Raw genomic sequence first — 12,932 nt, forward strand, 5'->3', positions numbered from 1 at the left:
GTGTGTGTGTGTGTGTGTGTGTGTGTGTGTGTGTATATATACGCATACATACACATATACATATACCATATATACACGCGCGCGCGCGCGCGCGCGCGCACACACACACACACACACACACACACACACAAAATGTGAAATACGTTGTCCGAAAGACCGTTCAATGAGGTGTATGAGGTTTTGCTCCCCTTAATCGACGTTCCTTCTTATTAAAATATTAACGCAATAATTATCTCACTTATACATTATATAAATCGATACACACTTATTTAGGATTACTTAGCATCTACCCATCTCAAAAATTTAAACGCGATAGTACATTTATCCCTACAACTTTTTACAAGCAATATTCAGTCATTAACTTTCATTTTACTATACACACAGCAAGAATTAAAACGCTCTATCACTCTGGAATCTCCGTTTCCGTTGTGGGTACCTGCTTCTGTACCATACATGACCTAGCTACAGATTCGAACAATCTGAAACAATAAAAAATATTTAATTTATTTATTTAAAAAAGAATGAATTGATTGCACGCTAAAATCAAGTTTATGCCCTACATTCAACTAAATACTAAATACTAAAAAACTAATTCTGAATTTTATTTCTTTTATTAATATTTTATCAATAAAAATCGTTAAGATTCAAACACATTTAACAGCTATAAATTTGTTCACTTTTTATCATATATGACAAAAAAAATTGAAATCTGTCAAAATTAAAGTCTTAATAAGTTTTAATTTCACATACTGTATTGTAAATAATGTCGAAACGTGATACCGATATGATCTATAGATTATATTATATCGATATGTTACCGATAACGATGTTATACAATGCCGGATAATTTCAACAATTTAAAAATATAGTTTTTTAGATAGATAGATAGATAGATAGAGAGAATCGATATAAAACAGAAATTATCTCGGCATTTAATTCCTCAAAAATTAGAAAATAAAACTTACTTCTCAATCTCCGGCGCGCAATGTACAAACTCGTGTGACCAAAATTTATACGTCGGATTCTTGATCAGTTCGATAAAAGTGATGAGAAGTCCCCATGGATGTGGTCTGTTTACAATCAGTCTTTCCAGAAGAACCCTCGTGATTTGTTCCTGTATCGCTTCCGTATTCGCTTCCGCGAATAAGTAGAGAATTGTACAACTGAAGTAATGCGTGTGACTATTAGGATATCGTAACTGATTCGCTATGGCGTTTAGGAACAAATATCGGCCTTCGGTATCCAGATCTACGGCCAAATTCTGGAAGATATCCATGTGTGCGGAATGTGCGATAGTAGACATGTTAGGAGCGTGACCTTTGCTGCGAATAAATAGTATAGCTTGTGTGCCTACGTAGAGCACTAGAGCATTCATCAGCTGAATATTATAACGCACGCCGGCCTCTTGCGATACTTGTAAATTGCTACGAAGTTCAGATAGAAAGGTAACCGGTGCACGAGCCTTCAGATAAGAATCGAGTTCTTTCTTGAAAGTCAACGGCTGTATTGTTGACGCAAAATTAGTGAGAACACGCGGAGGCTGCGCTATTTCCTGCAGCATATCAACCTTCAGATTCGGCGTGAACGGATCGGGTAGACGCATATTTCTCGGAAACGCACTCAAGATTAGATTTCTCATTTGTATGCAATTCGGTGGTATCACATCGCAAAATCCATAATGATAATCGCAAAGGAACTCCGGAAAGTCATGAAGCAGTACGAGCAACACACGTAAAGTCCCTTTGTACAGACTCGTCACAGGCTTCGCTAGCTCCGCATTTCGAAGATAAGGTGCGAGGTACTTGAATAGATCGATAAGAAGTTGCGCGTACATCCCCCAACATTTTTGCCCGGGCGTAATAGCCAACATGCGACCGATGAAGACTCGATGCGAAACCAATTCTAGCCAGGCGTAACAAAAGCCTGATGCTTTTGCTGGTCGCAAAATGTGTAGAGTGTGACAGAAGGCAGTTAGAACTTGGAAATTCACGGCCTCCAGTACCGGCTCGGGCGCGCATAATTCCAAGAACAGCATGATAAAGATTCTATGATACGGCAATTGTTGGAAATCGGCACCACGTATTTCGTGGTCTTGTAACAGCACACCGGCGACGATACCCAGCACCTTATTCAAAAGATTAATTTTGGTGTGGGTATTGGTAGCATCGCCCGAGTGCTTCACCAGAAGTGCTACGAGACGTACGAATGCATCCAATGAATGGAAGCACTTCGCACGTATTATCGAGGGAGCTAAGCCAGTTTCTGATAGAGTTCGGTAGCAAAGATCGACGCACATTTGTGTGCTTAACTTGAAGAATCTCGTGATAAGATCGTCAGTCTTCAGGATGCCATGAATGTTCATTTGATGAACAAATATGCTAAATGCTTTTGTGGGATCTCGCGCGTACTGCGGATTATGATGCATTTGCACCCATTCACGTAATAGATATTCTGTCTTATCCATCAGTCCGGGTGGATCGTCAAAATCCCGAGCCTATAAAATGTGAATACACTACATGTTAATTATTTACAACTTGCGATAATACCGAGAGACATATTTCGTCTATACTATTACACGCAAATTTTTAAATAAAATTATGATATCGATATATAATCGATCATCATCAACATAGTACGAAATATCGCTAGAATAATCTGGACAATCTACTTACTCTCACCTGCAGGATTCCAGAATGAATATGTGCCGTAGGTCCTGCTGGAGCTCTGTCTACCAATACGGCATTCGTATCGTGATTGGCACGTAATGACTCTACTAGACTTGTCAATCTATAGAGTGAGATTCTGAAATGTGATGTGAAATATTTATACATGGTTGAATAAATACAAGTACAGTATGATTACAACTTAATTGAATAAATATGTCATATCATCCATTCTCAAAAAAGCATTAAGAGATTCACTAATTGCATTGCTTTTATTTTGTATTGTGAGGGTAATTGTTAGCATGAAAATTATGTATTTTGACAATTGTCGAGAAATATACCAAGAACTTCGATAATCAATAAATAACCATATATTTAAAACTGAAATATGCCTAATATATATCAGAAAACGAAACAAACTATATGACAGCTGTCGAATTGAGATAAATATTTTATTTTACCCAAAAATAAAAAGGAGAATTTTGAGTTTTCGGCACATTTTACACATATATACTCTATCAAATACATTTTATACTCTATCAAATACAAATATTATTTTATCGAAAAATGTTTATTCTAATATATTTTGCAAGAATTTTCATGATGTATTTTCTCTTTTGACATCAATATGAAGATTCATGATAGTTAGGAATTTTAATTTAAATTTTGTATTTTACTTTATTTTTCATATTATATGTACATAGTGTTAGAGAATAAATAACAGATGGCATGCACTTCGTAACGTTCTAATAAAAAAATGAAAATAAAATATAACTATAACTCGTATAAATCTATACGAGTCTGTGACAAATATGTGATAAATTCTTTTAAAAAAAAAATTTCTAAAAAAGAACAAAGAAAGAAAAAACCGTGATATTGTATAAGGAAAACGTAAAGAAAAATTCAAAGTGATCTGAATCTGAATGCATTTGTTAAACATTTTCGGAAGTTAATATTTAATATTTATAATAATAATAACAACAATAATAATAATAATACCCTTCCGGTGGTGTTCGGTGATGTGACATTCGAGCCAATATCTCAAGTGTATGAAATAAGTCAGTTTCGGTAACATGAGTTGCCTGCCTCTCATCAATCAAATAAAGTTGAACCAATTGCATAGCGAATACTGTTGCCAAAGCATTTCCTGCCTCTACAGCTTGCGCTACAGCTATGTCGTATTGCGGAAGACTAATCAAGTGAGATCTATGAAACATCGTCCAATAATTAATAGTATCTTCCAGATATCTCCTAAAGAATATGATTATCAATACATACCTTATGAGGTAATCTACAGCTTCAAAGTTATATCGGTAGTCTTCCCGGCATTCGATTAGACAACGAGTCACGTGCTTGTTGGTCCATTGCATACCGTACGCGCGTGGATCTTGAAGACACTTCAAGATCCGTAAGTGTAATTCTCTGTAACGTTGTATTAGATTATCAGAGTCGATGACGCCACTATTAAAGATGGGTCCATCTAATAAACCTTCAACAGCCTGTAATAAATTATTGGTCAGTTCTGTTTTATGATATAACCTTATGGTTTATTTGACTGTGAATATCACATTTACTCGCGTTTTCACTCACTTTCTTTAATAACGCCATAGCTGCATTGATATCTCTTGATCTTCTCGTAAGTATGATCGATTCTAGAAGACTGTGAAGAATAGCATGCTGCTGTGGAGGTACCGCAGGTGCCATCGCAGTCGCCAAGACTTCAACTTCCGTCGCAAGTTTTTCCAGCATTGCACCTACTTCGTCGTTGCTAACTGCTACAGTTGCATAGGCTGTTACTTGTGCTGTAGCGACTGCCATCGCAGAGTTGGGCGTGAATGCAGTGAGAGGAGCCTCCTTTAAAACATAATGAGAAGAAATAAAAAAGTTAAATGACATTATATCACGAATCTTATTGCAAAATTCAGGTAGGCTATAATACAATTCAGGTATATTATAAAACAAATCCTTACAGAAATAGGTTTCGGTATAAAAAGTGTTTGCGTATCTCGTTCGGAAAGCGGAAGAAATCCTGGAATATTTCGAGCAAATTCTTCATATACAGCCATTTGTTGAGGCGTTATGCCACCGACTTTCAGCCTTATCTGCTCTGGCATTCTCTCGGCTTGATACTTAGCAATAGGATCACAGTATCTTCTCCCTTCTTGTCGAGCGAGTTTTCGCAACTCAACTTCGTTTAATAGTCGTTTGTCCATTTCGGGTACTGCTTTCTCAATAGCTGTCTTTTGTACAAATGCACATGCAAGTTCCATGTTTTCAGTAGCGACTTGATTTGCTGCAAGTTCGACAAGTTCTTTCTGCTGTGGAGTCGTACCAATCAACGCTGTGAGGAACGCTTGTTTCAGATTCGTACTAATCGATGCCAGGATCTATACGCAAATAGATAAGAAAATTAATAATCGACTGAATATTGTAACTTTTTGATTTAAACGTTAATGTGCAATTATCTTTGTTCTTAATGGCAATATAAAAAACTTTTTTTGAGACAGAATTTTTTGCTGTTAAAATGCCTAAATAGATGTTTAAAACATATTTAAATATTTATTCTTCAAAAGTATTTTAAGTTATGATTTTCAAACATAGAGAGAGAATATATTTATTACATATAATAGTTTGAATAAAGTAATTTGTTTTTACGTCCGAAATTTTTGTAACTTCTTTTTTTTCTACTTCTCTATTTTTATGATTTTGTAACAATATCTCTCATGTTTTCTATTTAATGGCATAACTGCCGTTCTGTCTTTACAATTCATATACAACGTAAGATAGAACGACGTTTGTGTCGATATGTGTCGCTAAATAGAAAATATCTATAGGCTTACCTGATCACGACATGTAATCATAGCCATGCCAGCGGTTAGATTGCGCGCCATGTGACGCGCTGCTGTACGTATTCGCAATTCTTCTGGATCCAATGCAAAATCTTTTCTCACAATTTGCTCGCTGGTTGTAAGAGCAATTTTAATGGACCTATCCACGACGGGATGGATCCATTCCTGAATTGCTCTTTCAACAGCAGGGCGAATAAATTGTTTCAAATGAGGATGTGTTTGGAATAGAGGTATCTGAAAACCATTTTACATCCATGAAATATATGCCTAATTATCTAATATGTTTCATTCTTCTAAATATCTCTTTGATAAAAATAAGAAAAATAAATTTTTCCACTTACTTGATTATTAATGGTAATGTGTTGAGATATATTAGCAATGCCCGTTACAGATATATCCATGTAATTAAATCGTGGCTCGGGTTGACCAGCTGGCAATGAAGGTGTTGTATCCGCAGGTGGCGCAGTTTGAGGATTGATAGTACCGCTCGTCGTCGATCCAACCAACTCTTCCATAGGCCCCTGAGATTGCTGTTGATTACTAGTCGGCTCTGATTTCTTGTTTGGATGTGACAACTGATAATCCAGATTTCGTAATTTTTCGGGATCTTTCAAGTAAATGATCGGTTTTAGTTCCTATAAAAAAGCCAGAATTTAATTTTAATAAATAACAAATTATGTTACAATATCTCAGGTAAGGAAAGAGCATAAGAGTTAAATTATGTTGCATATTAAAATAGAATAAAGTACAAACATACGCTTACCCCAACATCAATGCTGAGATTCTTGCAAAGTACCTCTATTTCAAATTTTAAGTTCAATTTTAAATCAGGCTCTTGATGTAATTCGGCTAAAACATTCATGATTGCCATAGTCCATGGATTGGGTGGCCGAAATACACGACTTTTTGCACAACTTTCAAGTACTTTTGCAACAAAGGGAACTACATAAAGAAGCTCTTGCTGCCCTTTGTGATATGCTTCAACGAGTAAGCTTTTTAAATCTATGTCTATCTGTAAAATAATTAAAATGTATGATAAAAATTATACATTATCCATAATAGTAGTGTGCTATAAATATTTGCCATTATGATGTACCTGTAAAATAGGTTTGTTTCTGCCAAGCGTCAACATTCCGAGCCAGTGTCCTAAATTTTTCAATAGAGACCGGTCAGAAAAATTTGCTATTCCCTTATCGCTTCGTAAGAGAACCTAAGATAAAATAAAATTGATATAATATAAAATCTATAAGAGTATTATCTGATAAAGCATTCATTTTTCATTCACCTTGATATTTCGGAATGTTTCTCTTGTTACCATTTTATTCACTTCAGGTAATTTTATACAATCCAAAAAATTGGAGTATAGAGCATGAAAGTTTAATTCTATACTGGCACGTTTCATCACTAAATACTGTGCCATCCACGGCCAGTATTCTTCCGTGACAATCTCACGGATCTCGTCACATTTCTGTTGTAGGTTCAATTGACTGAGATTATTGAAGATGAAAGCAGTTTTATCTTGTAAAGCTTCCGGTGGTGTTGTAATTTTTTCTTCCTTATCTGTTGCCACAAGTAACGTATCGATATTAGTTGCATTGGCGACCGAAGGCATAGAGGGCTGCGGAAATAAATATATTGTGTTACATACATATGAAATGGAATTCTAAAAAAGATCTCGACAATTTTTATTATTGAACTTACTCTAGCCGAAAGAGACGTAGTCGGAGTCGTAGATGGTTTTGCTTGTGTAGTGCTAGTTGTAATGGTAGTTGTAGTCATAGTTTTGTATGGGGTTGTTACTGGAGCCAACATTGCCGCTAAAGTTTTTGGACCTTGTGGCCTTGATGGTGGTTCTTGTCCTTGTAACCCATATTCGATATATTCCACTAAGTGAGGCGGAAATTCAGTGAAATGCGAAATCGTTCGGACATGTTCGCAGTATGTTTGATATTCCTTCAAACGACTCTTAAATCGATCCAAAGCCGTTATGCCAAAATAATACATCTTGCTACCTTCAGGTTTTTTAAGCGCATCAAGAACGAATCGTAGAGCTAATCCAAGTGTCATATAACTGTTGACAAGACCTCTTTCGATAATTCCACCGAACAATTGCGCTGTTATTTGCAATTCCTTTTCCGGGTACTGTGGAAAAAATCTGTATTCTTCGAATAAATTTCGCAGCATACAGTTAAACACTTCTCTCTCCCGTCTAATACCAGAGTCTTGAAATTTTTTCAACATATCAAGCACTTCGTCGATCGATAGAGTCGGATGTGGAGGATGATTGTAAATACGTTGAAAATAACTATTAGCTTCGTCTTCGACCTCTTTGGATACATTTTGTCCCATATCTGGAAACAAATTGGAAGTTTCCGGCATTCTCGCTTTCTCAATACCGGCTGGCGGTCCGAGACGTCCCAATCCACCTATTGTACCACCAGGAAGCACAGATGGTCCCTGAGTACCAACCGGACCTGAGTGTAATTGCGAAGATAGCGGCAACATAGGAAATGGACTGGGAGAAGGTCCCATGAGTCGTGAAGGAGATCCGGGCGCCGAAACCAGAGGACCTAACGCGCCAGGCAAATTGAATGCCGAGCTACTTGGCGGTCCAAGGCCCGTGCCTAGACCCATGGAAGCGAGACTTGAACCAAGATTTCCAAGAGGATCCACTTGCTTTGAGGAAAATAGCTGTGAAAAATAATATAAATAGTCACATATATATATGATCTTAAATAGAATTTTTAATTTAGGCAAAAAATTTATTTAATTTAGCAAGAAAAGAAAGGGAAAAAACAAGAAATAGTTTAATATATATTAACGAAAGAATATACAAAAAAAAATCAAAATACTTGGCTTCCCAAAGTTGCCGGATTAAATGGTTCTAATGCTCGATGCCTCAGAACTCCCGGTGGTGGTGGTCTGTTCATGGTACTCTTACTCAGCATTAGACTACAATTTTGCACCATCGTCATTATTAATTCCGAAAGTTCTTGGGAGACACTTCTACAATATAAAAACAAAAATCCAGATGTAATTACCATTATATAATTAAATATTTATATAAATAATGAATTATTATATATAATTCCAAAGAAAATATACCCAGCGCAAACTTGCAAGCAAGCCAAAATTGTAGTAAGTGTTTCCTGTGGCAATTGGCTTGCCTTGGGGACTGTAGGATCTTCTTTGATACCAGGGCCCATGACTTGAGGACACCGTCGTTGTAGAAATTTGACACATGCAGCAACAAAAACTTCTCCATGATCCCTAATCTTGTCTGTTAACCATTTTTCAAGTTTCAGATACTCTCGTCGAGATGCCAAACAAGCAAGATCAATGACAAATGGAAAAGATTGTGAATTAAGTAAAGCAGATAGTGCTTTTAAATCCTGCGCAACATCCAAGATGCGCGATAATCTCGTTTGATCGTGATCACCACGCGTATACCAATCTGCCATAGCATGCATTATAAGAGTTTTTATTTTGGGATTATTAGCATGCCATGCATGATGCAGTATCACAGCAGAATTTGGATGATTGCCAAGAAAGATTGGCAATAGCGTGGTAAACATTTCCTGCCTCAGTAATGTGAAAGGTGGATTTATCTGTAGTAATGCTAAGATGAGCACATCCGGGCAATGTTGGAGTGGCCATTTGAAGATTTCTTGTACAGGATTGTACAAGCCTCTTTCAGCCATATGTAAAAGTAACTCGACTATGTTCAATGATCGCCAAGTTTGTCCTTCTTTACTATCGCCTTCAGGAGCTGCTTTCAATACATCGACTGTTACCGAATGATACGGATAATCAGCGAAACAAAATATGTCTGGGCACTTAAGGATTTGCTGAATTAAAGAAAATTGTCCTTCTATATTTTCCCAATGCCGATACAAAAGCTCAACAGGAAACATATCAGGTGGATATCCCTGATGTTGCAAGCCCAACTTGAGACCCGTAATCAATAAGTTTAAACCTTGCCTGTCCTTAATAAGAAATTCTGCATGATCCAATTTCACGATGACCTCGTTCCAAGACAATGTAGATTGCTGGAATGTAAAAAGATAATATTAATGAAAACTGCATCATGTATAATTGAAATTATCAATAAGCATGTAGCAGTTCATTTTTCTTCCTTTTCTCTCCAGGAGGAAAGAAGAGGAAGATGAAAAAGTTGAGCTAAAAAGAACAGCCCTAGTTTAGAACATAAAAATACAGAATTAAAATTAAAGTATAGCATTAAGAAAGATAAATCTTATACATATCCTAGACGTGACATAAACTTACTATCTCTTTCAATGTTAGGACGAATACTTCAACATTCCATGTTGTGGGAATGGTACTGTCCGATGATTTCTCCTTATTGGAGTCTTGCGAGGTAGTTGAATTGCCCCAAAATGTTTGTAGGCCTCCAGCATCATCCAGGTTGCTACAGCTACGTGCCATTTGTGACAATACACGAGCAACACATGCTGGGGATATCTCTCTGGCACCCAAACCTGTTAACGCCGATCGACATTCTTCTATATTACTAGTAAAGCTGTATCCTAATTCCATAATCAACTCTACAAGAGTGTTGCTATCCTAAAATGGAAAAATATAAATGTATTGCAATCTGTCAATCCTCAACAAAATAAATGTTTTACCATTTGAGTGACGGCCATGTTTAATTCAATTTTGAATTGCAGAGTTTCCTCGTCTGCTGGATACAAGAATGGTGCTAGTACCACTGGTACTAGTTCACGAGGAAAGTCACGTCGCAAATGTTTAAGAAATTTTTCTTTTGTTTCCACAGGTAAATTGTATGGATTGGCAGTATGGAAAGCTTGGCTGAGTATTAAATGAAGGACTTGAGGTAAAGAGTCGTGCAAACCACCTTCCTGGTGCTTGTTACTAGTCTCAGAATTTATATAATTCTTTATCAATTCAGGCAGCTGCTTTTGAGTATGCTCTAAGGCTAAAGCACGAATTTCAGCGTTTTCTGAATGCTGCAACGCAATCGCAAACGTGACCTCTTGTACCAAAGTCAAGCCAAGTGTTTTCTTCAAATTAGTAAAAAACTTTGGAGAGAAATTCAATGACTGAAAAATATATAGATCATCTTATGTAAGTATATAATTTATTTACGGCAATAATAATAATGTTTCATAATGTACCTTTTGATGATGTAAAGGATTATCTATAGCAAAGCACAAAGTAGATATAAATGAAGGTTTGCTCAACAAGCTATTGCACTCCTGTTTTAGCAACTTTGTTTGGAAATAATCTTTCGCACTCGAATCTGACAGCTCACCCTTGGAAAAGTCAACGCACGATATCAGACAGCGGAACAAATGTCGATCTGCCTCTAGACCACCACACTGCACCAACTGCAGAAATATGAGAATTAGTTGATAGCTGTTTGACCTTTGATGACTTTGCCACACAAAGGATGTGTTCCATTTGGCTCACAAGCATTTGTTCTTGTTTTAACATTTGTTGAATAAGAATGAAATAAACGTTACAAGCGTTAAGTGAAACATATTCATAATACATCAATATACATTTGTAATTTATTTATTTGATACCTACTGAACTAAAATTTAACTTGTATTTTAATAATAAACTGATTAAAAGTTTGGAAGAAATCTTAATAAATGGTATAAATAAAGAAGGTATACACGCACACACAAGCACACACAAAAAAAAGATTATGTCCAAGGATATGATAAGAAGATAACTAGACAGATATTGGTCAGCCAAGCATTCAAAAAAAATGACACCAATAACATATAATTTCACATGCTTGCCTATATAACTTCTACGTTAAGCATATATAACCATATTCATCAAGCTATTTATTAGGCCTATTCTTTTTAGTTGAACTTTTATATTAGTTTATCTTTCATCCTCTTCTTTCATTCTGGAGAGAAAAGGAAGAAAAATGAACTGATGCAAAAGTTGAGCTAAAAAGAACAGGCTTACTGACTGAAGGAAGCCAAAGATACACCAAACATATCGCTTTGTGAGAATTATGACCAATGATAGAAGTAGAAGAAGGATGGAGGAGAGAGGAGAATTTGTGGAGAATTTTTTGAAAGACATAGCATAAAGGGGAAGTCAAAGGTGAAAAAGCTTTCTAACTTCTTTTCCAGGATCAATTTGTTACTCACATCCGATATCTCTTGACAGATGTCCTCGAAATTTTTTTTACTCAAATTCGCAACCAAATAACTGATTTGTGACAAAGTAAAAGACAACGAGTCCAGGTTCATAGTTCCATGAATACGACCTCGAAAGCTTCAAACGCGTTTGAAGCTTTCTTCGGTATCCACGAGTTGCCGCCGCCGCCGTCGCCGCCGACGTCGCCGTTGTCGCTGTCGCCGCTGCCGCCGCAGCCGACACTACTACCACCGCCGCCGCTGCTTCTACTGCTGCTGCCGCCGCTGCTGCTGCCGCTGCCGCCGTCACCGCCGCTTCCCTGGGTTCTCTCCACCACGTTAAAAGCACGAAAGTTACATTGGCACAATTCTATGGCCAACATCGGGATTGATATTATTAAGATACGGATTTTACAGCAACGTCATGGCGAGCGCAACACGGACAGAGCTCACGAAGACAAACCAGCCACTAGCACAAATCAGTTCTCCCTTCTCTCCAGCTGACTGTCGCTACTGCTAACAAATTGCGAGATCCGCAATCTTCGTTGGCGATCCACACGTCGTATACACAAAGCGACACGAAAGCGAGTCACTATTGTTCACACTACACTGAGTATCATTCAGTATCGTTACCGCTGATGTCCCGTCTTTTCGTGGTCAGATTCGCTCATGATGATGTAAAAATATTACGATAAAAACTGTACAAAGTCCCCCGTGCGAGATGCGCCTTTGTTCAAGGAGATCAAAGTAATGATACAAGCTGCTGCTCTAGCTCTCTCCCTCTCTCTCTTTTTTTCCTTTTTTCTGTCTTATCGAGATTCGTCCAAAACCAAAACCCAAATGTTGAAACGCAATATGGCACCCAATTGTACAACGGTTTACTGACGAAAAAAAGTCGCATGCGTATTGCACATTATCTTTCCTGATGCGATATATATTTCCTCCGCGAGATATATTTCTATTCTTATTTAGACGTAATACAATCCCACTTTCACACAAATAATGATCCCTCACTATTTCGCGTCAATTTGCATCGACTTGCATCAACTCGTGTAAACGATAGACCATAGAGTACACCATGGAGAGAAAGAGATCACTGGAGAATTCAAAATTTTAGTCAAGTTTACATCGTATACTTGATTTATAGGTACTAACTAGTAACTTTCTACTGAATTAACTTAATTTTGGCGATATGTGTAAATATAAATATACATATATATATATATATATATATATATATATTATATAATATGACACACTAGTTATGAGACGTAATTTAA

At 36.9% G+C, this 12,932-nt stretch overlaps 1 protein-coding gene across 1 annotated transcript; it reads right to left on the reverse strand.

Annotated features, from left to right (window-relative positions):
• Positions 1–403: 403 nt before the first annotated feature.
• Positions 404–11,766, reverse strand: LOC105617639 (CCR4-NOT transcription complex subunit 1). The gene is made up of 19 exons (XM_012199195.1): positions 11,665–11,766; positions 10,669–10,881; positions 10,159–10,593; positions 9,800–10,096; positions 8,618–9,561; positions 8,365–8,518; positions 7,214–8,203; positions 6,798–7,130; positions 6,609–6,722; positions 6,276–6,524; positions 5,854–6,147; positions 5,504–5,746; positions 4,634–5,050; positions 4,254–4,517; positions 3,942–4,162; positions 3,663–3,869; positions 2,673–2,802; positions 966–2,494; positions 404–479 (listed from the first exon to the last, which is right to left on the reverse strand). Exons 1-19 carry the CDS (start codon positions 11,764–11,766, stop codon positions 404–406), a joined length of 7,212 nt encoding a protein of 2,403 aa, XP_012054585.1.
• Between the last annotated feature and the right edge of the window lie 1,166 nt (positions 11,767–12,932).

Source organism: Atta cephalotes (assembly GCF_000143395.1).
Source record: "Atta cephalotes unplaced genomic scaffold scaffold00013, whole genome shotgun sequence".
NCBI classification, from domain to species: Eukaryota; Metazoa; Arthropoda; class Insecta; order Hymenoptera; family Formicidae; genus Atta; species Atta cephalotes.